General features: G+C 43.1%; 1 protein-coding gene and 1 pseudogene across 2 annotated transcripts in view; one reads left to right on the forward strand and one right to left on the reverse strand.

Annotated features, from left to right (window-relative positions):
• The window catches only part of Ppp1r12b (protein phosphatase 1 regulatory subunit 12B), a 191,695-nt gene that overhangs the window by 65,728 nt on the left and 98,447 nt on the right, over window positions 1-27,520 (forward strand). The window contains exons 9-14 of one of the 2 annotated variants that reach the window (XM_032915242.1): window positions 3,025-3,137; window positions 6,221-6,421; window positions 8,096-8,178; window positions 9,157-9,282; window positions 11,805-11,987; window positions 15,944-16,123. In XM_032915242.1, coding sequence (XP_032771133.1) covers window positions 3,025-3,137; window positions 6,221-6,421; window positions 8,096-8,178; window positions 9,157-9,282; window positions 11,805-11,987; window positions 15,944-16,123 — 886 coding nt within the window. The remainder of the gene's footprint in view (window positions 1-3,024; window positions 3,138-6,220; window positions 6,422-8,095; window positions 8,179-9,156; window positions 9,283-11,804; window positions 11,988-15,943; window positions 16,124-27,520) is intronic. The other variant, XM_032915243.1, reaches the window with a different exon arrangement.
• On the reverse strand, window positions 26,760-27,126 carry LOC116911325 (annotated as a pseudogene).

Genomic DNA, 27,520 nt, shown 5'->3' on the forward strand with positions numbered 1-27,520 from the left:
AATCCCCATAACCATACCTTGGGGCATATATCCTTATTACTTCTCTTTTAGAATGAGATATTGACACTGAATAATGTTAGGTGAACTAGGTTTCAGAGCTAGTCAGTGGCACTGCTCACTGGGCGTGGAACTTTACATGGTAGAAAGGGACAGTGGAAAGAAGTGAAAGATAAAAACTGTAGAAAAGAGGCTGGAGAGATGGCTCAGCATTTAAGAGCACTCGCTGCTCTTGAAGAGGATCTAAATTCAGTTCCCAGCTCCCACGGCAGCAGCTCACGACTATCTGTAACTCTAGGCAGAGGATTCCTGAGGATTCTGATTCTGTGGTCACTAGACAGGCTTGTGATGCACATACATATGCAGAAAAATAATAATAATTAAAATTGTATAAAAGTATGAGGTTCCCAGAGACTGTAGAAGAGATGAGAAAGAATCTCGGCATTCTGTGTTTAGAAATGGAGGTGATGTTAGTGAGGGAGAAGGAGACGGATGAACAAGAGGACATGCATTTTTTCTGTCTCAGAGAAGCCACAGTGCTGAGCAGTGGGGGCATGTATGGATCATACAGCACTCAGGACATCACCAGTAACCCCAGAGAGCAGGTCTAGTGGCCTGGCGTTAGCAGAAGCCAAATGGTTCCAGCAAACTCCTCTGCTCAGTTCTGCAGTTCTGTGTCAACTGGGATATTACTCATGTCTCAGCTCAGTACACATCAACTTCTGTTACCTTACCATCGAGATGACATGTTCCCCCTCTGTTGACTTTAGTAGCTGTTTGTTTGAAATCTTTTACACTAATTTTATCATGTTACTTAATATTCAAGTTATTTGTTTTTTCCTCACCCCTCCTGCTGTCCCAGTGGACAAGCTTTGGGTGTGTTTGGACATTCTTATGTCTTCTCTAGCTTTCTGCATGCCATATGGCCTTCTGTGTGTAGGTGTTCTTTAAATATTAGCTGGTGCACAGAAGTGGGTTTACCTAAGCCTTTCCTGATGTTGCTTATCACATGAGTAGATACTAAAAATAGAGATTTACCGCAGTTCTTCCATTTTTAAAGCTCCATGGATACAACCTCAAAAAAATTATAGTTTCATGTATCTTACACATTAATATTATTAAAAATATCAATTGTATTTTGAGGTGAATATAAGCATTTTGATTAGAAATTCTATTTTCTCTCTCTCTTTTTAGTCCAACTTAGATATTTAGATATATATCAATTCTCTATTGCTTCATAATAAACCACCTCCAAACTGAATGGTTTAAAACAGTAACCATTGAGCTAGGATCTGGCTCAGCTGGTAGAGTGCTTGCTGATTTATTCAGGCCCCGGGTTAGACCCCCAGCTCTGCCTAAACCCTGGCCTGCTGACACACACCTGTAATTCTAGCAATTGGAAGGTAGAAGCAGGAGGATCAGAAATTCAAGTTCACCCTCAGTTACATAGCCGGTGTGATGTCAAACTGAGCTACATAAGACTGTCTCAGTGAGAGAAAGGGAGTTAGAAACAGACCAAGATTCTCCGTGAACTCTGTTGTATGGCTAGGTAACTGGGGAGGGGACCAGCTGGATAGCGTGCGTCTTCCTTAAGGCTTGTGTGCTGCTTCTTCATGCTGTGCCTTCAGCTAGTAAAGCATGTGGGGGCGCAGTTGGCCTTCGATGACAGTGCTCACGTTTCTGGTGTTTGCTGTGATGTTTAGGTGAGTGATCTCATCTCATCGAGCAGGCCTGCATATTTCTTCACATGGCGGCTGGATTCCAAAGATACTTATAGAGAGCGAGGCTGAGGGTCTCAATTGCTGACACTTCAGAGGCCATAGCAAGTCGCCTGGCCAAGCGCAGACTTGGTGTGAAGCATGTGCTGCCTGAGCCTACAGGTTCAGGGATGCATGATGATCGCTGGCCAGTACTGTAACCACCTGTTTCATTCGGTAGTGTGCTAGGTTTCTTTGAGCTTAGCACCTAAAAAATGCCTTGATCATTATAATAGCTACCAAACAATAGCATTAATAACGTAAAAAAGCTTACAATAGTCAATGAGCTATGTAGTTTTAAAACGCTATTTCTAATCTTCATAAAAATTCACTTTACGCAAGAATTAAAATTCTCTGATTAATTAGCGAATAGAGCTTTAAATATGATATGTAACTTACTATCACACAGATGTAGCTTATAATTACCACAGGATCCATGTCGTTTACTCTGAATCTGTTTTCAGAGTATACATTCCAGAATTATAGCTGCTAGGTCCAGGTACTGTGCTCGTTATTAGTTGATACACAGCCAGGTCGGTGACCCTGCTGGGCTGGGCCTCTCCTACTTATGCGAGTTCCGTGACTAAAGTTCTGCGACTTAATCTGCGTTGTCTGAAATCCGTTCTACTGTTAGGTCCTATTGCAACCCCTAAGAACTACTCATTACTCTGAGTAAGCATTCCCCATCCGTCTGTCCGTCCGTCCATCCACCCGTTCATCCATCCATCAGTCTGTCTTTCAGCTTTCTCTGGAGCTCTTTAGAGAACCCTGACCGACTGGAGAAGCAGCTTCCTTATTTTCTTCCTCAGAGGCTCTGCTCTTCTTTAACATTTACAGCATCAACCATATCATCTTGTGTTTTTATTATAATGCGTCTTATTCCTTTTTTATGTAATCTCCTAGAAAGCAAAGTTTAGCATGTGCATTTTCTATGTGCATTTTGTGTGCATTTGTCTCCCAGCCGAGTTCCCTACAAAACTGAACAGATTCTTCCACAACAGTCAGTTTTTACAGTGTAACTATCCACATGCACTGATGCACAGACAGTTTTTATCAGAATTGGAGCCTACCAAGATAAGGGTACCCTTCAGTTTATTTTTTTCTACGTGTATTTGCTAGAAGTTGTTCTACTATGAGTTCAGACATTCCATGGTCCTAATAATCTGCTTTGATAATAGCAAAACTTTTTTTCTTAGTAGAAAGGGATTTATACACACTAAGATAAGATTTTCATCTTTATACTTGTTGCATCTCTTGTCTTCAATAACAGATAAAAAGCCAGAAGTGACTGTCAACCATTCCAACTCTGAAAGCAAGAGTCGGATCATGGAGCAGATCCCAACCCCAGCTCAGAACACCTTCTCTGCCTCTTCAGCTAGGAGAGTGAGTACTTGGGATTGATCTGAGTTGTATTTCTCTGTACTACAGCAATGCACAGAGGCCTCAACGACTCACTCTTGCGGAACAGTAGGAGCAGGTTCTTGTCTGTATTAGGCCCTTACACCAAATTACTGTAACTTGTGACTCTAAAAATAGGAATCTGCTTCTTACAGTTCTGGAGGCTGGAGAGTTCCCAGAACAATGTGCTGGCCAGTCCAGTTACCCACAAGGGCTGTCTTCCTGTGTTAATGCCTCCTTCCTGCTGTGCCTGACATGTAGAAAGGGTAGCAGTGTCTCCCTCTGAGAAGGGCACCAGCTACCCTGTTGACTTCATTCCACCTTTGTTATTTCCTCAGAGGCTCAGGCTCCAGATGCAGCCCTGATGCTTTAAGGCTTCAATATGAATTTTAGAGGGAGGGACACAAATTCTGTCCATAACATTGCTCCTCATGTCCTTGAAAAGTCAATGCCAAACAAATATGTCTCCAAAGTGCTCCAATAACAGGAAGAAAGTATCCCAGGGCCAGACAGATCCTGTTTTACCTGTTTTCTTCACAGTGAGAACAAAGATAGCTGTGTACAGAGTAGACTGGGTAGAAGGCACCTAGCATCCAGAACGGTTTTTATGGCTATTCCTTTTTTTACTTCTCAGGAAAGGTTTAGTCTCATGAGTAAGGTTGTTGTCGTGTGCGATGGGCAAGGGTGGGAGAAGAAGGAGCTGTTGAAATGCCAGAGACATTCCCAGATCAACTTTATGTAGGCTTCTCAGAAGCTGTAGGCTTCTGGCAGGAAGGTCTGAGGTATCTGGAATGGACAGTTGGGAAAACTCTGTGGCCTTAGAGGTTGGCCTCCTTAGTGCAAATGAGACAAAGTGTAGCCAGGCCTTCTTTAGTCTGGGAAGCATCGTTGTGAATGACTCATTAGCCAGGCTTTAGGTAGAGTGATCTCCTTGCCCACTATCCAGCCATTCGCTGCACCTCAGATGCTGGCACTGCTAGGTGTGACTGCACTTCCTACTTTTTATAACAGAACAATGCCAGCTTAAGAAATACAGACACATGTACTTCCTCTGTTTTTGTAAAATAATACTGGGAAGGGAGGAAGGATTTCCAGTAGAGTCACAGTGGTTCGTAAAAAGGAAGGGGCTCATAAATGTGTATATCCAGATGATTGGAGACAAGAGAAAATCTGAGTGGACGGTGGATGGAAGTGACTGGCTGATTTTAGTGGTGAAGCAGCAAAGATGACCTGGGTTTGGAAGAAAGATCCAAGTTCTTTGGGTGTTTTTGTTTTTGATAAAGGTCCCTAGACCCCAGCAAAAGGACTGTTTCCTGGCATCTGAAGGACCAGTTATGCCCTAAAGACCCTAATCTGGTTTCTGGCTAATGCTAGCCTATGATGTTGCCCTGCTGTGCTTCTCTGTTTTTGCAGAATTGAACTTGTATGGATATGCCTTGTATACACTAAGCAAGCACTATTACCACTGAACCACATTTGTAGCCTGTCCCTGCTTTGTGTAAAATTGTTCATGCAGTGTTTTTGTGGTTTTAGTGCTGACACTAGATGGTAAGGTCTTGAACATGCTAGACAAGCATATTACTATGAGCTATAGTCCACTGGAGACTTAACTTTCCATTCCTGTGGTTTTGAGACAGGGTCTTCCATAGCCATAGGCCATGCTGGCCTCAAGCTTCGTGTGTAGCTGAGCATGACCTTGATCTAACAAACTTTGCCTTCTAAATGCTAAAATTATAGGCATATGTCACCATGCTCAACCAACACTTCCTTTTTTTATATTAAAAAATTGTTTTTAATGAAATTGTGGTGGTAGTGAGCTAGTGATCTCTTTGAAAGATATTCTGTCTAGGCAGAATAAAAAATATGGTGAAGATTTTACCTTTTAAAATTTCTTATTCAATGAAATTGTTAAACTCTTTGAAATTTCTTCTTAATATCAAATAGATTATTTTCCTAATATTATAGTTAGAATTTTGTAAAGTCACCATTAGTATTAACTTAAAATTAACTCATCACATGAGAGAGCTTGAAACACTCAGGCTGAAATGGGAAGTCTCCCTCAAATTCCTCCCCTCAAGGCTCTGGTAACCCAGTGGAAGAGGAGGCAGGAACACTTGTAAGAGCCAGAGAGGGTCGATAGAGGGGACCAAGAAACCAAGGCTCTGTTGAATCAACACAGTCAAAGCTCACATGAACTTACAGAGACTGAGGCAGCATGCACAGGGCACCGTGCACTGGTCTGAACCAGACTTTTTGTGTATATTATACTAGTTTAATGTTTTTATGGGATTCCTAAGTGTGGGAACTGTTTCTTACACCTTCTCCTTGAGTCTATTCCTTTTGTTTGTTTGTTTGTTCAATTCTAATATGTTAGTTTTTGTTGTTATTATTATTTTTATATTTTAGGACTAGCACATAGGAGCCTGATTTTTTTTTTTTTTTCTGATGACAGATTAAAAGGGAGGGGGTCCAGGTGGGAGGCAGGGTCGGGAGGAACTGCAAGCAGACAGAAGGGAAACTGTAATCATAGTATGTTGTGTGAGTAAAAGAAATGTTTTCAATAAGAGGAAATAATTGGCTCATCACATGAAAGAACCCTGCTGTTATGTATATTTATGCATTAGCTCATCCTGTTTCCTCAGACTGTGTTAGAGGGGAGAATTACGCTCATTATCAGTTTTACAGATTTGTGCATTAAGACATAGAGAAGAAAAGTAGCTTGTTCTTAGGGACCCAGCCAGTCAAGAGGAGATGAGTCACTGAAGCGCAGTCTGCTGGTGCTCCGAGGCGGTGCTGGTTCACAAGGACAGCAAAGGGGCTCCTTCCTCTCTCGGAGCAGGTTTGTGGGTAGGAGCACCAAGGATGGGAGTTCACTGCTGGCTTCTGAAGGAAGAGCCCTTGGGAGAACTAGCATCTGCCAAGTGAGTAGGCACAGGGCAGCAGCCTGCCGGGCTCTGTTCCAGTACATCCGAGGCTGCTCCACTGAACTCGATCAAGTAGGGAAAAGAAGTAGGGCAGAGCGGACTAGACCACCAGAACTTTTCTCCCTTCTCTTTCTTCCCCTATAGTTGTCTGGTCTTTTCAACAAGGCAGAAGAGCCTAAAGATGAATCTCCTTCTTCATGGAGACTGGGACTCAGAAAAACTGGTAGCCACAACATGCTGAGTGAAGTGGCCAATCCCAGGGAGGCCCTCAGGGACCGAGGCTCTTCCATCTACCGTTCCTCCTCAAGCCCTCGGATCTCCGCTTTGCTGGATGACAAAGATAAGGTGCATGGGGGGACGGAAGGGTCCATGCGGGGGATGCCAAGGCAGTGTGCTTCCCTGAAAGTTCAGTCACGACAACAAATGGAATTCTTTTTGCTAGTCCCCAAGTTGACTGCGGAAGTACAGACTGTGAAGATGTTTTTAAGTGGAGAACAAAAGTAATTCCTCATTACAAAAGGAGGAGTTTTGGGATATGTATTTGGTGTCTGTAAAAAGGAGTTGATCTGGTCACTCTAATAGTTTCATCAAGCAGTTATTTAGTTGCTAGCATTTTCTTGGCCAAAAAAGAAATCCTTTAAAATAGTTTTTCCTTCCAGCTTTTCTTATGTCTTGTCTCTCCTCTCCTCTCCTCTCCCTCTCCTCTCCTCCTCCCCTCTCCTCTCCTCTCCTCTCCTCTCCTCTCCTCTCCCTCCTCTCTCTCCTCTTCTCTTCTTCCTTCCTTCCTCTCACCCCAACTTTCTGTCTCTCTGTCTCTGTCTCTCCCTCTCTCTCTCTCTCCCTTCCTCCCTCTCCCTCCCTCCCACTCTCCCTCCCTCCTTCCCTCCATCTCCCACCCCCCCCTAGAGCAGAACAGTGACTGAGGAAAAGTTGAACATGGCCCAAATGGTTCTTCTAACTAAGTACCAGAAACACTTACTCTTTTGATGCTTAGAAGTATAGTTGAACTTTGAACTCTAACGCAGCAGGGCACATTAGCACTTAATAGCTTATTGATTCTTTATCAAAAATTAAGACAGGTTGGCCTGGATCTTGCTATGTTGGATCAGTCTTCCAAGTGCTGGAATTCCAGGTATACACTACCATGCCCTGCCTGGTAGAAAAGTTTAACCTGTAATTTTTTTTTTTTAATTTATAGAAATATATGATTAGGCCAACTTCACAAATAGTTCACCATCTTATTCATCAAAGAAGAATTTGGTTCTAGATTGTACTAGGCTTACTCAGTATTCTTATCTGGGTTCTGGTTATCATTGTCCTCTTACTATCTTGCTTTTCTGGAGACCACTGGAAGAGATGAGGGCCAGCAGTTGGATGAGCTGCATGATGTCAGTCGTATGTGTCCCCAAGGAAAAATAGCTGGAGGCGGAAGGAGATCTTTGCCCACAGGGCATTGCACGGAGCTGCTGTGGCTCCTCAGGCCCTCACTCCCCTCAGGGCTGGGGCTCCTCAGGCCCCTCACTCCCCTCAGGACTGTGGCTCCTCAGGCCCCTCACTCCCCTCAGGGCTGTGGCTCCTCAGACCCCTCACTCCCCTCAGGGCCGTCCTTTGTATTAGCTGTGCTGTTTTCTTCACTGGAACATTCTGACTTTCCTCTTGAGAATTATTTCCCTCTCTGTAGGATATTGCGGAAGGAAAGGTAGGAATAAACATTGGAAAGCTCACCTTTTGTGATACTACTGGAAATAGAATTAAAGATGAATCCAGATATGAGATATGTAATATGTAACCATTCCCCTCTCCACTTTCTATCCCCAAGCAGGGGCTTCTTGAGATTTAAGGAAAGTCTCAGTGCTGTAGCCCTGGCTGGCCCTGAACGGAAATCTCCTGCTTTTGCTCCCGAGGGCAGGGGTCGCAAGTATGCCACTGTGCCTAGCACGGTCCTGCTTTTTTACCAGAGTTGCTTATGCTGTGTCAGCATTGAACCTTTCTTGCATTTTACTTTCTTTTATTTTATAGGAAAGAGAAAACAGAAGCTATTTCAGTACACTAGTACCCCGGAGGCTCAGTAGCACAAGTGACATTGAAGAAAAGGAGAACAGGTAATCACAACACATGCCAGACATGATTTCTTTTAGCCCTTGGGTCATGGTGACCTGGCTCTTCTTCCTCTGCCTTTTCCCACAGATGTTCTGGGTACCTTATGGAGTGCTTGTCCCTCTGCTCAGAGTGTACCTCCCGGCCTTCTCTCTTCTCTCTGCCAGTCCTTCACCCTTTAGATTATAACTCCAGCTTAGGCAGTGCTGTCTGTAGGACCCTGACCTTCCAAGTGTGAGTTAGTTTTTGGGCCCCAGCAGTTTGTGTAAAAGCAGTCTGTGTCTGCCACACCTGTGTACTGAATACCACATAGAAAACATTGAATAGATCGTTTACTTGAAAGCATCAGCTTCTAATTAGTAAGGAAATAAATTTTAATGCCTTCCTCATCAATTAAATGAATAAAGGAGATTAAAAATATTGCTACACTTTAAGGCATACTCAAACTAGACCCCTTTTTTTTGAAGGCGTGCAGCCCAGAGATGCTGAATCAGAATCTGAATTTTGGCAGAATTTCCTAGGTGACTCAGTAAACATTAAAACCCATGAAGACCCCCAGTTCTCAATTATGAGTGTAAAAACCAATGACAGGCCCTTCTGGACATCTTAATACTGTAATGGTAAGGAGGCACCAGCAGCCCCCTGCCCTTTTCCCTCTGTAGAAACCTCATTCGCTCCTTTGCAGCCTGCCATTGGACATCAGTGCACGGGCTTTTAAATGAGAGTAATGAAGGAGTCCTCATCACAAAGGAGTCAGGCTGTTTGATGTGAAGGAGAATTTGGTTCCCAGTGGGAAAACTTGGCTTTAATGTTGATAGAAGAAAGCCAACAGTAGTATAAGAAACAGATATTTAGAAAAACAGAATCACATGAAAAATGTGCCTGTTTCTTTAGCATGTTACAGTTTTCTATTGGCTTTTCTCTCTTTATAGTCCAAATTGGTGTAGGAGTCATTGTGTTGTTGTTCTTCCTTGCCTCTCCAGAGAGTCAGCTGTTAATCTAGTAAGGAGTGGCTCCCACACCAGGCAGCTGTGGAGGGATGAAGCAAAGGGAAATGAAACCCCACAGACAGTCGCTCCTTCCACTTACACGTCAACTTACTTGAAAAGGTACCAGCTGCAGAGGGGAGGGAGGTGACTTCCTCATTCTGACCGTGGGGTATGGGCAATGCTTGCATGCTTTTATATCTGATTAGCACCACAGAAATGAATGGCTTTTAGGTTTCTTGGGATCAACATTTTCACTGATTTCAGATTAATTGTTCTTTAATGAATTAACGTTAGCCCATTCCAGTCCCCACCAAAGACCTGACTTTATACTCCATCCTTCAGCCCTATTAAAACCACAGTCTGAGGCAGCATCTGGTGACCTCTGGGGAAGGTGGGACATATGCACTCTTGTCTAGTCCTGGTTTTCCCTTTTGTAAAACTAGGGCAGGTTCATCACATGTTATACTTGAGGGTTGGGAGAGGGAGGGCATCACAGGGTGGTAAGGAGTGGGAAATGGGGACAGTTTTCTGTTGGATTTAAGATATATCATATTGAGCCTGTTAATTTAGGGACTTGAGTTGTTTTTATTTTTTATGACTTTAATGGCCCTCAGATCCATCAAGATGTGAAACTCGCAAGTTTGGTGTGCAGAGAAGGTACATGGGTTTCCTTTGCTCTCATCTATACTCTCTTTCCTGCAGTTATTTTCTTTGCCACAAGCTAGCCAGCAAAGCACCTCTGCCAGAACCATTAAGCTACAAGAGACACTTGAGAATATTTTGGTTTGAATTTTGCTGCTGATGTAGAAGAATCTGTTTTTCATTGCTTACTTTGAATTCTTTCTTCACTTCCACTTAACCCTTCTAGCTGCCACCTTCTGCCTTCATCATTGGGCTTTCTAGATGGCCACCCAGAAACAGGCTTTAGCCATGCCTTAAATGAGCAGATTAGATGTTTGCAATCCAAACTATTTCTTCCCAACAGGAAGACTCTAAGCAAGTAGTTAATGTTGGAAAATGGGAAATAAGCTATAATGGAAAACAGACATAGTTGCCTTTTAATTCTTCAGTTTGGCAGGTACATCCTAAGAAAGATCTTGATTTTGAAAGTATACAAGTACAGCTTATTGATCTCAATAGCACTTATTTTATGTATTTATTTATATAGACAGGGCTCATGTAATCTCAGCTGGCCTTGAACTTACCCTGTGGCTGAAATAACTGGAATTTTGATCTATCTGCCTCTACCTGCTCAGTGTGTAGATTACAGGCATTTATCACTACGAGTTTATGGGGCTAGAAACTGACCCCAGGGCTTCCTGCAGGCTAGGCAAGAGTATGACCAACTGAGCCGCATCCCAGCCCACCGGCTATTACACGGACAGGAGGTTGGGGTTTCATGAGGGGGTCACATATGCTTTGCTTTACCAAGATATATTACTTATCTCTTACAGTCAAATCCAGCATCAAAGAAAGCTTCTCTAAGAGAATAATGTTGTAGATGCAGGAAAAAGGAAACTCAATTTAGTTTCCAAATGTGGAGTCACCTGGGCTGAGGTTGATGTTTGTGGCCCACTCATCAACAAATGGGTTTGAGTCGCTTTGCTTTGATGTAGTTTGGGGAAAGTTAGAGTGAACACAAGAAGAAAGGGCTGAAAATTGTGCTTAATTACATGAGCAGCTTTTGAGGAAAGATCTACAATTTGCTTGATGCCTTAGATTTCTAGCGCTCCCTTTCTGTGACCCTACCATGCTATTCCCAAGAAGAGAGAATTGTGTGCCACCACCATTTTAAAGAGAAAGAGCAAGGAGGAGCCCCTTAACCCTGCTGTGCTAAGCCTTGGTCTTCCTCACATCTTCTGCATCATCTCTTATATTCAGCCAGGAAGTGATCTCATACAGTCCAGTAAAACGCCTCTTTGCTAGTGAAGGTTTCAGAGCGTTTTATCATCACTGCCCTCCACCCCCCCAGGGTCTCAGCACTGTTACAGTCAGAAAGCGTCTTACAAACTCCTAGCCCAAACAATGTTTCCTGCAGTGAGGCAGTCCCTACTGTGTTCAGTTGAAAGCAAAGAAACAAAAACCCTGACTTTTTCTTTCTGCCCACACACTATTACTCTGTGGAGTTAAAGCTTTACATTCTCCCTAAGACCTTTTTCTCTAAGCTAAATATCTGCAGCTTCCAAGCCATTTCCCTACCAGCTCCTTTCTCTCCTGTGCTTTCTTGAGACCTCCCCCAATTCTTGGGTCCTCTGGCTTTTGCAGCATTTCTTCTCTCGTGTAGGTGGTTGTGTCGCATGATGTGGGGCCTTGGGTTTGATGGGGATTTTCTCTTCTAATAGTCTCTTGTTCTGTGTTCTACTTTCTCGCTCTCCGTTGGTGAATGCCACCTCTCCTCCTTTATTCTTTTGGATAATTGATCAAAACAAAAAATCATCCTTCAAAGAGTGATGATTGCTTCACTCTCGGGTGATTGCTGCTGGAGACTCGGCCCTGGCTGGAGTTACCTCTCCACGTCTAGGTTGCCATGCCATCTTTGGCCTGCGTTCCTTTCACATGCACAGTGTGGGTGGGAAGGTGGTGTTGGGAAAGGGTGGGTGAGCAGCATGTCCTGAAGAAAGTGACTGTATGCTGTTTTGCAGTGCTTCATTTGGTAAAAGTAGTGACCCCACAAGTCCCTACATTTCAGCCAATCGCAATTCATCTCCTGCTACCTCACCCATTACCATTGGTTCATCAACCTCTCGGGGCAGCCAGTGGCAGCCTGCCTCTTCTTGCCCTGCACCAGTCAGTACAAACACTACTGCATCTGTGCAGCATGTCAGGTAAGGCCTCTTGGAGCCATTTGAGTTGCATCGTCACAGTTAATGCTTCCGAAAACACATATGAGATTTGAAGCAAAGAGGCTTTGTCAGTGTAGGAGCAAGTTTAAATTCCTGTGACCGTAACCAGAATTTACTGAAGATGCTTTTGTTTTGATTTACTAGCTGGCCAACAGTTGCTCATTGAGTAACATTGGATCCACGTCACTGTCTTGATGTTCAGGTGAACATAGCACGATTGCTTTCATTTCTTAGCCACCTTTCCAGTTGTGATCACAGTTTTAGAGTCAGACCCAAGATAGTAAATCATGTATTAAAAATGTTGTTATATATTTTACTTATTAACATTCTAGTAAGAATCTTATGTAGTCTTTTAGAAGATGACAAACAAACTCAGATTAGAGGGAAAGCTAGTCCAGGTTGCAAAAACCTCCTGATAGCCTTCTGAGAAATGCTAATTAGTATTCCTGTGGGAGCACCAAGAGAAGAGAGAGGTTTGTGTTTTCAGGAACTGTACTGGGAGCGTATCATTCTGGTTTTTCTATTCATCTAACGACAGCATAGCAGACTGGCTGTGAAAGCATGTCAGGATTTCAGTTCCTTTTTTTTGTTGTTGTTTGGTTTGATTGTTTTGAGACAGGGTCCCACAATGTAGGCCTATAATAGCTTTGAATTCGTTATCTAAACCCAGGTAGCTTAGAACTGAATGCCTCCTAAGTGCTGGGATTAAAGACATGCACCATCACACCTGGCTGACACTCTCTCACACACACTTAATTTATGTGTTTGTGTGTATACCTGCCTGTCTGTATGTGTACAGTGCCTGCTGAGGCCAGAAAAGGGCATTTGACATGGAACGCCATTTTGGGGTGGTTGTGAGCCACTTGTAGTGGGTGCTAGTGAACCAGGGTCTTCTGTATGAGTATCAAATTCTCAAAACCAGACAGACCATTTCTCCAGCCGTCAGCTACATTACAGCTTTTTACCCTTTCCTGGGTGTTGGAGGCTGTTTTGTTTTGGTCGTAAGGCTTTACAGGTCTTGTGGTAGAATGAGAAATAAAGAAATAGAAACGATGGTAGTGTTGTTGCCAGAGCACCTGTTATGGTGGTGCTTGGGTGATGTTTGCCAGCTTACTAGATGTCTTTCCCTGAAGCAAAGTCACCATTAATTTGGTTAGGAAGAACTATTTCATAATGCATTGTCATTAATACTGTTATAATTATGTGGAGATTTCAGGCTTATAACCCCATTAATAACACTGTGTAGTTGCCTAGAAATTTATTAGAGTCCCATAATAATACAGCTGTGTTGGCCTTGTGTATATTATCACTAAAGATGAAGAATGCAGACAGGAGGATGGGAGCTCAAATGGTTTTGCATGCCTAAAGGGCCTGGGTTCAATCCTCAGCACTGAAGAAATCACAGATGAAACTGGGCAAAATTTTGTTGAACCCCATTTTGTGACAGGTACTGGACTAGTTTCTCTACAAAAAGGATTCGTATGCTGGGATTATGTTTACTGACAAGTAGCAGGAAGTCTCTATAATATTGCTTTAAGTATGATAAAGCTTCTTCCTTCTTTCTCAGAAGTAAGAAAGTCCAGAGACAGGCTTTCAGAGTAGCTCCAAAATCACTAATAGATCCAGCGCTTTTTCTTTACTTTCTGGATTTTATTTCCAGGGCTTGCTTCACAGTCCAGAGTAACTGCTAGAGCCCTAGCCATGGTGCCTCCATTCTGCGTAGGATGTGATAGGCAAAGAGAGACTTCTAAATTAGTACTCTTTCCAGAAACACTACATCTACGCTGTGTCTCGGGATATCTCGTAGGAGGCAATGAATATTAGTCAGGTAGCTCCTGCCTTGGGCATTCATGTCATTTATATTTTTGTAAGTAGTCCCCTGGCGTATTAAGCACTGTATTTTTTTTTTTTTTTTTTTTTTTTTTTTTTTTTGGTTCTTTTTTTTTTTTCGGTGCTGGGGACCGAACCCAGGGCCTTGCGCTTCCTGGGCAAGCGCTCTAACCACTGAGCTAAACCCCAACCCCTCTGTATATATTTTTAAATGAGGAAAGTAAACCAGAAGCTTAATCATCTGCCCAGATCACATAACCATTGGGGACAGGTTTCATATCTGCATGATTCAGTATTATTTTCTGTATTGTGTAGGTGAAGATATAAGATCTTTAAGTCGGTTGTTGCACTACGTGGCCCCATTGTGCAGCTCCCGCTCCTGTTGTAGAACTTTCCCTGAAGCTCTGAGCAGCTTGCTTGTAAAGTCAGAACATGCTTCAAACAATAGTAACATCCCACTGCACAGGAAAATAAAATAAAATTTCTGTGACTTCGACAGTCTAAGAAATTGCAGGTTTGGCAGGATGGCTCAGCAGGTAAAGGTACATTGGGCACAGGTTGGTCACCTGAGTTTGAGCCTCGGAATCCATGTAAAGGAGTTGTCCTCTGACCTCCTCACATATATATTGTGTACATACAGGCATATTAATAAATAAAACTTAAAAAAAAAGAAATTGCAGAGAAGCCAAAACACATTATTAACCCAAAAAGAAACTTCAATGAGCTTTTGTTAAGTATGAGCTTACAGAAAGGAGTTTTTTGTTTGTTTTTGTTGTTGTTATTGTTTTATTTGCTTGATCTTTTTGTTTTTTGTTTTGTTTTGTTTTTTGGTGGGGAGGGTGGAGTCTGTTTCCCAGACTGGTCTCAGTTCTTAGGTTCAGAGACTCCTCCTGCTAAGAGCTATAGGGTGTGCATTGTTCCTGGTTGGCCCCACATTTCTTATGGCCACGCCTCTTGTTAGTTTTATTAGTATTTCCTGTATACAAATAAATTTGAGAAATTATTTATCTCCAACTTTTTAGATGAGAAAATGAATATAAATATCACCTTATGCTGAGATATTAATTCCTCCTGGAGAAGTAGCTCATTTTTTAAGATGGAGTTTCTATCTTCAAAAGTGTTATATTTTTATGTTTCTTAATGCCATATTTAGACTTTATGGTTTGGTTTCTTTTTTACACTTATTCTAATAATGTGATTATCTGGAAGTGAGCTTATAGCTATTTGTAAACATTTCTGATAATAACTGTGAGTAGGTGAAAAACAGATTTTTAACATTCATGCTTCTCATTGCTTTTCCCATCTCTGCAAGTATCAGTTTGGATCTCTGTTACCCCAGCAACAAGCTGTGACATCACAAATGATAGCTTTTTGGGTGGAAAGCCAGTGGTTGCTCCTGACTCTTTGTTAAGAAACAAAGATCTTCTTTCCACAGAAATGACTTTAATTACACAGCTTGCTGTTGCAGTCTGTAGTTAAGGTTGCATATAGATCCTGCTCGATTTCTGCTTCAGTCTCTTACTTAGGCAGCTATGAAGGTAGAGAATTAGGCACTTGGCTAAATGGAAGAAAGACTGCAGTTGCTGGACTAGGTGAGAGAGAGCCAAATAGACTGAGGTTGTAGAATACTTTTCAAATGGAGAACTCAAGAAGATGATCATCAAATCTAGGCTGAGGACTGCCACAAAGACTTCCCCTGCCAAGAACTGAGGGAAGGTGGAGACTAACATCGTAAGTGATTCTAGTGTCTTCTTCACCTGTAGTGAGAGCCTCTCTCTTTGTGCATGTGCGGAGGGAGGTCAGGTGGCGGTGAGTCATTAAGACACTCCTGCATATGTCAGTATCTTGCCTTGTGCCACAGCTGATTTTTGTTTGTTTGTTTTTTAATGTCATGTAAAAAATATCCTGTAACAAATAAGTCTGGGCAGGTGTCAGACTAAATGTATAATCATACTGCTCCAGATTTACAAGCTCAGAATTAACAAACCAACAAACAAAATCTGAGCAAGAAGATTCTCATTAGACCCGTGCCTTCTTTCTCTGTGCCAGTGTCTGCTGTACACCATGCCTGACCTTCTCGTTTTGCTCCTGTCTTCTCTTAATTCCAGGACTCCTTACAAATCTCAGGCTGACTCAACAGCAGAGAGAACAGACAGCGGCTCCTCCAGCACCCCCCTGTGTGTGATCACCAACCGCCCTGCACCAAGCACTGCCAATGGGGTTCCAGCCGCCACGGTGCTCTCCTCCCCTGCAGCAGACGCCTCTGTGGAACCCCGGGAGCAGAGGAGGTATGAGCTTGCCGGTGCATTTGCAGGACTCTGCCTTGAGAAAAGAGACAGAGAAGTGGGTATGAAGTGTCTGACCCAAGCTCAAACAGATCTTAATTTTACTGTTGAGTTATATCTTAGCTTGGGAGGTTTTTGTGGTTGGTAGAGATCTTATTTCTGACTGTTTAGCAGTTGTTTAGCATTATGTTGTGTGTATAGTCAGAGTCTTTTCCCCTACTTGTCTTATAATTGACAGGCATATTTTTGCCTTTTGTGATGGGGAGCTTAAAGCACAGAGAAAGATTCTTTGTTTTGTTCTGATTTTTCTGTGATCACTTTGTGTAGCAAAGTAATACTGTGATAAAATGCTCAAAGAAGCAGTGCTGGGTGCATAGATTTAATTCATGTGAGAATAATACTGGGGAAGGAAAAGAACATTTATGGTAATGTGGGATTGTCACTCGCTTGTCCGCAGTTGTTGAGACTTGCTGTGTACCCCAGGCCAGCTTTGATCTCTCGGTCCTCTAGCCATAGCCTGCTTGAGACTAGGAATGCAGATGGTCACTGTCATGCTCTGCCACACTGCAGTGTTTAATTTAGAGAAAAATTCCTAGAAAGCAGATGTAGATTTGAAAAAGAGCAGAACTTTTCAGTTGTTGGGATTAAGAGATTGTGGAGTGTGACAAAAGGAAAAGCCATTGAACATTGTGACAAGCTTGAAGTCCCATAAAATCCCATGGGGCTGTGGGGTAGGGTTTTTTAAGATTACGAAAAGAACAAACTTTTATCAAGGTTTAGATTTTTAGTTCTCTCTCTCAGTATGTACGTATATGTGAGACGCCAGGAAATGTACCCTAAGAGCTACAGTGGCTAACGTTTTAGTTCTTTGTTTATTGTGGAGATAACGCAAAACACACATTTAGAGAAGGAGGGAGAAGCAGTGTTGTAAAACAGCATGTTCCTGCATTGTTCTTTCCATAACACGTCAAGGAAATCAGTAGCCTGGGCTAACAGGGTTGTGACCTAGTAGTCATCCTCTTTTTAAAAAGACGTTAATTCATGTGTATGGGTGCATGCCTGCCTGCATGTGTGCATGCATGTTTGCTTGTGGATCTGTGTGGCTAGTGCCCTTGGAGGCCAGAAGAAGGGGTCAGAGACCCTGTAGCTGGAGTTAGAGGAAGCTGTGAGCCTCCTACTACAGGTTCTGGGACTCAAGTTCAGGTCCTCTAGAGGAGCAGCAAGTATTCTTAAGGGCTGAGCTATTCCCTCGCCTCTCACTTGTCCTCTTCTAATTGACTTCTAGCCAGGTAAATATTATAAGTCACTGGTGACTGTACTCATACACTTACTCTGGTGCACAGGCAAGTACCGTCAGTTTCTTTCGAGACACTGAAGAGCAGCCTTCTATTAGCTAAAGAAGAAATCACTCTTTAAAAACGTTTCTTAGGGTAGGGGATGTGATTCCGTTGGAAAGTGTTTTTTGTACAATTACGAGGACATGAGTTCGGATTATCAGCAACCACAAAACAACAGGACACAGCATCTCACATCTGTAATCTCCACACTCACTGATCAGGCAGCATAGCCAGTTCAGTGAGAGACCCTGACTCAAAAACTTAAAGCAGAGAAGCAGTTGAGGAAGACGCCGTCCCCTCCTCACAACCATATGTGAACATGTACTTACTCATACAAACACATACACCCACACTTCCCACACACAGTGTTTCCTAGCCGAGAGAACTTAAGCAAGTTAGATGCATTAAGATTATGACCCTTGGAAAGAGGAGAAATCATGTTTGTTTTCAGGCTGTATGGAATTGCTGCTTCCATTAGAGAATCATAGAGAGCCACTTGCCTCTGAATTTTGTAAGCTACAGTAAGCACTTTACCAACTGGGTCAGATTTTGATTCTATTTTGGCTGTTTTGTCAGTCCAGGGCTATCCACCAAGCACCTTCCCCTTGACAAATAGCGTGAACCAGGTCCATTTCCTCAAGAAGTAGCAACTCTATGAACAAAGAACTAGCTGGGCGTAGGTGGTGCACACTAATCCCAGCACTCAGGAGGCAGAGGCAGCGTCTCTGTGAGTTCCAGGTTAGCCTGGGGTACATACTGAGACCCTGTCTACATAAAACAAATAAAAGAGTAAAAACGACTAAACGGAGACATTAGTGAACTGTAAGTATGCTGTATCCAGATGTACATTCCATACATACACAACATTGATTTTGTTTCTTGGAGAACAGGTCTTGCTGTGTCTTTCTGGCTGGCCTGATACTTAACTGTATATAGCTTGCCTTGAACTTATGGCAGTTCCCCTGCCTCAGCCTCCTGAGTGCTAGGATTACACATAACACTGTAACTGACTTCCTATACAAAATTACTTTTAAGGATTGTATAAGATAACCTCTGTGTTATGTGTGTAGGGTGGATGTGTCAGTTTTTGGACACTAAAAAAAGAAAAAAAAATCTGAGAGAAATTTGTTTCCGGACCTGTGGTGAGGCCAACATCATGATGGGAATGCGGACAAGCAAAGCTGCTCATCCTGGCAACCAAGATGTCGAGAGCAGAGAGCGTGGGCTGGACCGATGCTCCTCCTAGGGATGCCCCTCCAGTGGTCAGTCCCACGAATGAAGCCGCTCTTCTGAATGTCTGTAGCACTGCCTACTCAGTGAGCCATCATGTCTGCTCACTGGCCTGCGTGCGGTTGGAGCCCCAGTGTTCAGGGCATGAGCGTGTTGTTGGGGCCATACCGTCTGAAACCTAGATGAGTCTTACGTTTAGATACGGATTTCTTATCCAAAGTAACTCCTTATGTTTATGAAAATACTTCAGAATCTGATACGCTTCTGGTTCCCCGCAGTTTGGTTCACAGGTGTTCAGCCTGTGCCATAGAGAGATAGTGTGAGTTATGAACAGTGTGTCAACAGAGATCTGCTTGTGAATACGTCTCCTGGGGGATTCCAGGAGGCTGCCATGGGAGTGTGGCGCTTAGGCAAAGGTCTGTAGGATAAGTAGCAGTTATGAAAGAACATGGAGGTTATCCTATGCAATCTTTAAAAGTAATTTTGTATAGGAAGTAAGCTATGGTGTTATATGAAATCCTAGCCCTCAGGAGGCTGAGGCAGGGGGATTGCCATAAGTACACAATAGAACTCTTTAAAAAGGTTTATTTTATTTTATGTGTACGAGTGTTTTGCCTGCATGTATATGTGCACCACCTGTGCCTGATGCCCAGGAAGTCAGAAGAGGGTGTTGGCTACCTAGAAGTGGAGTTGTGGATTGTTGTGAACCACTATGGTTGTAAGTACTGGGAGCTGAACCTGGATCCTCTGCAAGAGCAACAAGGGCTCCTAACCTCTGAGCCCTCTCTCAGCCCTAGGAGATGAACTTTCTCAGCAAAGTCACGGCAGCTGAAAAGACAGTAAGTGTTAAGTAGAATAAGGTTGTTTGAAGAAACTGTAAGGCCCTTTTTTTAAAATGAAACCTGAGGGAAGAGTGGTTTAAGACGAGGCTTGGGGAGGAGGTAGGAGGTAACAATATCGCACCAGCATCTCTTAGCCAGTGCTGAGGATTTGGGGTTTGTGTGCTATGAGCCATGACGGTCTGGTAGAAATGTTCCAACAGCTTCATAGAGACATAACTCATATATCGTATTTAAAGTGGCAAGACATTGTTCTATTTTATTTTTAGATTTTTTTATTTTTTGTGTGTGAGTGTTTTGCACGTATGTATACATGTATGTGCATCATGTGTGTGCTTGGTGCCTGTGGAGGTTACAAGAAGGGCATTAGATCCCTGGAACCAGAGTTACAGATAGTTCTGAGCTGCCCTGTGAGTGTTGAGACCTGAACCTGGGCCAGCAGTAAGAGTAACAACTACTCTTAACCACTGAGCCATCTCTCCATCTCAAGACATTGCGTTTAGAATATGGACCAATTGGTGTAACTATTGGCACAGTGAATTTTGAACGTTCATTACCTGTAATAGAAATCCATTTCCTATTTCTCGAGTGTCTTATACCCATTTCCCTGCAGCCTAAGCAGCTGCTGCTGTATTTTCTGTTCTTATTTCCAACCTTTCATGTAAAGTGGAAACCAGACGAGGGGTATGACTGGCCTCTTTCTGGTATATTTTCAAAGAGCATCCATGTTGAGGCGGGTATCAGGACTTGGTCCTTTTTATAGTCTACCATCTGATATTGTTTATTCATAGATGGATGGCATTCACATTATTTCTGCCTGCTGGCTGTTATGAATAATATTACTATAAACATTTGTGTGTACATTTTTATGTGGATATATTTCACATGTATACACTACTAGTGCATTTTGTGGGCAATATGCCACCAGACAATTTTAAGCATAAGGCATCACGAATGTTTTTTAAGTTCTGGCTTAAACTCTGTCTGAGGTTATTAGACAGGAACGGAAGGGTAATAACGGGTGTGAGGTGACTACTGAAGAGACCGCAACGGAAGAGAGGCGCATGAGGCATCAGTCGGGCTTGCACTGGGGTAATGAGAGGAGAGGAAGGGAAGCGAGTGTGGTAAAATGTACTCATCACACTTCATACTTTGGAGGAAGGGGCCGGTGGATGCCGTGCACGTGTGCGGAGGTCGGAGGACAACCTGCTGAAGTCAGCTCTCTCCTTCCCCGTGTGGGTCCTGGGGCATGAGCTCAGTTTGTCAGGACTGGTGGCCACAATTATTGTTATATTTATATGTAGCACCATGGATACGGAGGCTCAGATCTTACTGTCACTGGTGAGGACACACTTAGCTGAGACCTGTACAAGAACTGATAGCAAGTTAGAACTCTGGAGTGGCTGTCCAGCTCAGGAGAAGTGTACATTGTAAATCCTGTGCCTCAAAAAAAGGGAAAGGAAGAGAATCTGGGCAGGGACAGAAATGTAATTGGAGAAAAAAATTTACCACACATAGAATTTGGAATCCCAAGTCAAGAATTTAACATAAAAGCTAGGTCTTTATTCCTGAAAGCGTGGGACCCTGGCACAAGCATAGAGTGTTATGAGTTCTCTTGTTAAATGGAGACGCGTACATGGAACATCCAACAGCCATTTACTGAAGGACTCTGCCTGCCACCTGTCAGACAAAGATCGAAATCAAAGGGGGAAAACCTGTTTCCTGATCTTTAGTATTGAAAATCTATTTTGAGAAGCCAACAAGGTAGATCAGATACTACAGTGTAATTGTAAAGCCCTGTGAAGAAGAAATCTATAAATTGGGACTGGAGAGATGGCTGTGCTGTGAAGAGCACTTTCTACTCTGGAAAGAGCCTGAATCTGGTTCCCAGCACCCACACCCATCAGCTCTTTTCCCATAAGGCCAGCTCCAGGGGCTCTGACGCTCAGCTTGGGATCCCAAGGCTACTGCACTCATGTGTGCACGCACGCACGCACACCACAAAAGGAAATGTATACATTTCTGTGTGATGTGGAGGAAGGGAATCTGAATCACACTGTGTTGATGCCAGGAGATGACTAGAGGCAACTGGCAATTAATCAATAGCAATGGGAGCGTGAGATTTTAGAGGAAACAAAAACAAGCTTCCTGTCCTTGAGGCTGTGGAAGACAAGGTCGCAGTAGCACTTCAGAAAGTGTCTGCTGTGAGAACGGCTAGCTGAAGGGAGTGAGGTGAAGGCAAATCACTGGAGAAGGATGGATTAAGCTAAGTTAAACAGGCTCACTCAGAAGCCTTCTCTGGTCATCTGGGAAGAGCAGTGGTTGAAGGTGGGGCTTGGGAATGAGTACCCTGTGCTGTACCCAGTGAGGTAGTTCTTGCCTTGCAGAAACCCCCATATTAAGATTCCTCTGGATAGTCTTTGAAAATTGTGGAGCTCCAGAGGTAGGCAGGAACCAAATCAAGCCAGTTTTTGTCTGGGTTATGTTAAGAAACTTGATCTTCTGTTCCCAGAGCTGTGAAATGCCGTAGTAGAATTTTCAGCAGGGGAATGACTTGATCACATAAAACATATCATTTAAGCCTTTACAGAATTAAAGCCATTTAGTTTCTCCCTCTAGATGAGCATAAACTAAAAGGAAAAAACATCAGATGTTTTGAAACAGCTACATTTTTCTTCTGAAAGAGCATGCTGAGTGATAATTCTTCTCCTTTGAAGCTTCAGCTTTCTCTGTAATCAGCTCATTGTAGAAGTGTTTTGACTCTTGCTGGGAAACCACAGTGGGCCCTTGAAGCCTTCATTCACAGGTCCAATTTGAAACAATTAGTAGCATTGGGATAAGTGGGGATTTGAAGCAGGCCACTGCAAGACTTAAGCAGAAGAAAGCCACCTCTCAGAAATAATCCCCTTTTACCTTGTAATTGAGTCACTTAGACTGGGGTGTGGGACTAAGCACCCCATTTCACAGTTGTCCTTCCTCAGAGGTTTTGTTTCTGGGAAGGCATGGTGAGTAAGTGTAGAACTGTCAATAATCAGTGTTAGCTTTATCCTTCTGGCACTGCATCTGGGCTCAGTTGACCACTGATACATTATTAAATGTACAAACCTGGGTGCAAGTGTGGGGGATGGTTTCTGGGAAAGCCTGCCCACCTTCTGTGAAAAAGTGTTATTGTTATGATGGAATGGAAGGGGGAAATAATTGAAAAGAAATTTGCTCAAGGAACTAGTTCCCCTTGTGATATTAGTCTGTGGAGGAGGCCATGTCCATCCAATGAGAATTGCCATAGCAAGTGTAGATTTTCAGAATTCTAGAAAGAGTGTGTGTGTGTGTGTGTGTGTGTGTGTGTGTGTGTATCTGTATCTGTCTGTCTCTCTGTGTCTATATGTGTGTAAATATGTATGTATGTATGTATATGTATATGTGCATGTGTGCTTGTGTGTATGTTTATGTGTATATGTGTCTGCATGTGTATGTCTGTGTATGTGTGTTTGTATGTCTCTGTGTGAGTATGTGTGGGTGTGTTTGTGTGTGTTTGTATGTCTGTATGTGAGTATGTCTTTTTATTTTAAGACTCATTTATTTTTATATATGTGAGCACTGTCACTGTTTATATATGTCATTTCTGTCACTGTTCTCTGACATACCAGAAGAGGGCATCAGATCACATAACAGATGGTTGTGAGCCAACACGTGGTTGCTAGGAATTGAACTCAGGACCTCTAGAAGAGCAGTCAGTGCTCTTAACCGCTGAGCCATCTCTCCAACTTGATTTATCAATATTAAGGAGAATATGATTTACTAACGCCCGCCTCCCTGAAAAAGCTGTAGTATGTCCAGCTGTTTTTTTCTTTCCATGATGGAAAGGAGCAGGAGACAGGTTCCTTACTTTAATGAAAAGGGGTGTTGAAGTCATAAGACTGTGTAAAGTCTTCACTTACCATCGGCTAGACCCCCTTTTCCTCTATATTGAAATATTATAACTTTTGAATTAAAATAATACCCATTCAGAATAAAAGTTTGAATCCAGGGCCAGCGTGTCTTGCTATGCAACCCAGAATTTATCAGTAGTCACAGCCCTCCAGTTTTGGGTTGACCTGGGCACTGCAGAAAACAGCCTGCTCGTGTGGCTCTGAAGAGCCAGATGATTTGACCTGTAGACCGCAGGACAGAAATGGCAAGTGGCCAGCAGTTGGCAGGCAGCTCTGCAGGGATGCCAGGCCGAGTAGCAGCTGTCACAATCATGTAGTGGTCAAGTTCATTTTCCAAAGCTCCAAGCCTTCCTTTGCAACAGAATATAAATAACCCCGGGGCTGATGTTAAGTCTGAAGTGACTGTCTTTACCTGCCTTTTCTTCTCTTTCTCTCCCTGCTACTTTTTCCTTCCCTCTAACCAGCCCTGAATTTTATATTACTTTCTTCAGATGTCCTTCCTCCCATCCATCCAAGAAATGGCTATAAATGGCTATAAATAGTTTGTTTCCACAAGAGGCTAAATTTGCTTGTCCCTCTGAATAACCCACATTATATTCAGCTCTGCTTGCTTCTCAAGGTATGAGAGATACTGACAGAGTCATCTTCCCTCAAACCAACCTTCTTGAGTGCCTTGGTGTCTCTTTAACTTAGGTAGTTATTCCAGATGATATGAAGCTGTCCGTAGGCTGATTTGTTATCATCTTTGGAATGTTAGAAATTTTAAAACAAATAATTAAGCCATCATTTTTAAAAACACTTAAAACTATCTCTAAGCTATGAAAGTTGCCAATTAAAGAAGAGATTTTATAGAGTCTCCCAATTTCTCCTCAGTTTTGCTCTAAAATGTTTTCCTTGTCCAAACATTTATAGCAAAGTTGAACCTACTTTTTCTTTATTGACATCTTTATTTCCTTGTGCGAATATTGAACAAAAAGAGAGCAAAGTGTACATGATAGTAGGCAAATTGTACATGGAAAATAAAATAGCATCAGAAGTATCCAAGGCTACTCAGAAATTTTCCGTGAAAGGAAGGGTACAGCAGAGCACTGAGAAGGCTGAGGCAGGATTAGCACAACCTTGAGGCCAGCCTGGGCCTGTCTCAAACCCATCTCAGAAAATCCAAAATTAATAAGTGAGAGAAAGGAGGAAGACCAGGCAGTGGTGACATGTACCTTTAATCCCAGCACTCAGAAAGCAGAAGCAGGTGGATCTCTAAATTCAAGGCCAGCCTGGTCTACAGAGTGAGTTTCAGGATGGACAGAAGAAAGAAAAAAAGAAAGAGAGAGAGAGAGAGAGAGAGAGAGAGAGAGAGAGAGAGAGAGAGAGAGAGGAGAGGAGAGGAGGCAAGGAAGGAGGCAGACAGAGAGGATCGATCAGTGTCACCAGGCTTAGTGGCAAGTGTCTTTGTATGTACTAAGCCATCTTGTCAGCACAATAAAGTTTTTAAATTAAAGTTGAATACATTGTGTTTTTAGGTACCGCCACAGCAAAATTGACCTTAAAAATACTAAGCATTTTGTTTATATGCACTAGAAAACCCAAAGATTAGCTTTATTACAGTGACATTCATCTTACTGTGTTGGTTTTGGAATCTCTGTAACTGAGAGACAAGGAGGTTAGACATAGGTGAACCCACATTAAAAACATAGTCTCAAAGCCTGAGACACAGGATCCCTACAGCATACAGGGTTTAAAAATAAAATGAAATAAACAATCTGAAATCTAAAATAGTGCACCATTTAGACTTTTGGGTAGATCTTATTTCCAAATCTATCAGGTCTAGAGAAGCCAGGCACAGAAAGACATTTTTAAAATAACAACATGAATACTGTCAAGTAAATTACAGTTTGTTTGAAATACTCGTTTCCATCAATTATTTCTAATCCTTACAACAAACTTACAAAGAAGATATTCTGAGCTCTCATTAACACACAAAGAACAGGTCAGAAAGGAAACCTGCTTTACCCCAAATCATATAGCAGATACTCAAATGCCATGCTAAAACAGAACTTTCCGGTCCTGTCCAGCATCCTTCTGTTCTGTAGTTCCTTGGGTAGCAATGTACTATTTATCACCATTTCAAAGCAGGCACATTCCTGCTGAGTGTGGAGGGGTACACCTATAACCTTAGCACATGGGAAACTGGAAGACAATAATATTATGAGCCAAGGCCAGCTTGGGCAATATATTAAGACCCTGTCTTTTAAAAAAGGCAGACTAGTAGGCCCCCACCCATTGCCATGAGTCCTGGGCAGAGCAGAAGACACCCAGGGGCCATTGCCCGCCACCATGCAGTGTGGAGTACACCACTGTGCTAAGCAAGTATGTAGTGGAGAGATGGGAAAGAGAAGCAGAACAGTTTGTGTACTGTGAAGAGAAGTGGAACTGGTGACAGCAGGTGGTGAGGAACAGTCTGATGTGAGGAGCTTGTATTGCCACCTGAGGCCATGGTGAGGCCCTACCCATGCTGCTAACAAGGGCTATGTCTGGATCCCTGGCCCTGTAGCAGCAGGGGTCTATGTGGATGTCTGTGGCCCATGTTACCATGTTATTCCCAAAGGCTGAGTGGATGTGTCTGTCCGTCCTGCTATGTTGCCCCACACCTGCACAGAGAGCTGTCCCTGCCCCTTGTTGTCCCTGGTGGTGTGAGTGACAGAGAGCTGCCCCAGATGAGCAGGGGAGAGCTGGTCCTGTCCTTTGCCTACTGCAGGAGAGCTGGCCAAGTTAGCGCCACCCTGGCCCAGATCCCCAGCTTTGAGTTGGCCCACCCCAACATCTGCCCCATCATGCTTGTCCTTATGGTCTCCTTTTCCTTGTGGTTCTTTGGGAAGTTAACTTGGTTGTTTTAATGGTGTAGCTAGAGAAGGAGAAATTGCAGGTAGTAAGAATAAGATGCAGATATTTAAGAATAGCTGGCTTAGACTGGTGTTTCTTCCCATTCTTAGAGAATATGAATTCTCTAAGGCATAGACTCTTTCTGCCCCCTCTTCTCCAGGATTCCCTGAGCTCTAAGGAGAGGGATTTGACCGAGATTTGATCCATTTAGGGATGAGTGTTCTAAGGTCTCATTCTCGAGATAACGTCTGGCTGTGGGTCTCTGTATTTGTTCCCATCTGCTGCAGAGAAACTTCTCTGATGATGGCTAAAACAAGGCCCTAATCTAAGAGTATAGCAGCTCACTAGGGGTCATTTCATCACCACATTTTTTCCTTTTTCTTTTCTTTTTTTCTGTCAGTCTCGCACTTTATTGTCACGGTCGTTGTCTCAGGCCTTGACTGCGCACTTGCGCAGTGGGTACAGCCGTTCCTTCCGCTGCTGCTTCTTGGTCTTCAGCTTCTCTTCATGCTTGGGGAGCCGGCGGCGCATGGCTCTTGTCTTCTTTGGTCGCAGGTCCAGGGGCTTGTACTTCTTTCCCTTGTAGAATTTCCTGAGGTTTTCCTTTTGAGTCTGATTAATGACGGTGAGGACACGGGCGATGGATTTGTGTACGACTCGTATCTTGGAGAGCTTGGACGCGGCGCTGCCTGTCACTTTGGCCACGCGAAGCTGGCCACCTTCAGATCATCCAGTTGTTTCAACAGCTCCTCCTTCTTCTTGCCGCACAGGTCCCAAGCCTTAATCTTGGCCATTGCTGCACTGTTCGAGGATGAGGCTGCCCAGTTCGAGAGTTTTTTCCTTTTTCTTAAGACCATTATTGTTTGTTTTTACCTTTCGCCTCTGCACTATTAGTCACAGGTTCTTTTCACCCAGGCAGTGTCAGGATGGGTTCCATCTTGTAGAGTGGGCCTTAAGTTAAATCAGTTATTGGTTGGTTACTCCCACAAGCTTTGTGCCAGCATTTTTCTAGAATACTTTGCAGGCAGTACACCACTGTAGATAAATCGTTTGTGGCTGACTTGGTGTTTATGTGTTTGTTTTTCTGTTTGTTTGCGAGAGTGTACAGAATGTTTCTGTACTAAAGACACTGGAATGTAGGATGAAGACTGCGTGGGCACCAGCTTGGCATTTCTTCTTCATTGAGTT

The sequence above is a fragment of the Rattus rattus genome, chromosome 10 (genome assembly GCF_011064425.1).
Source record: "Rattus rattus isolate New Zealand chromosome 10, Rrattus_CSIRO_v1, whole genome shotgun sequence".
Taxonomy (NCBI): domain Eukaryota; kingdom Metazoa; phylum Chordata; class Mammalia; order Rodentia; family Muridae; genus Rattus; species Rattus rattus.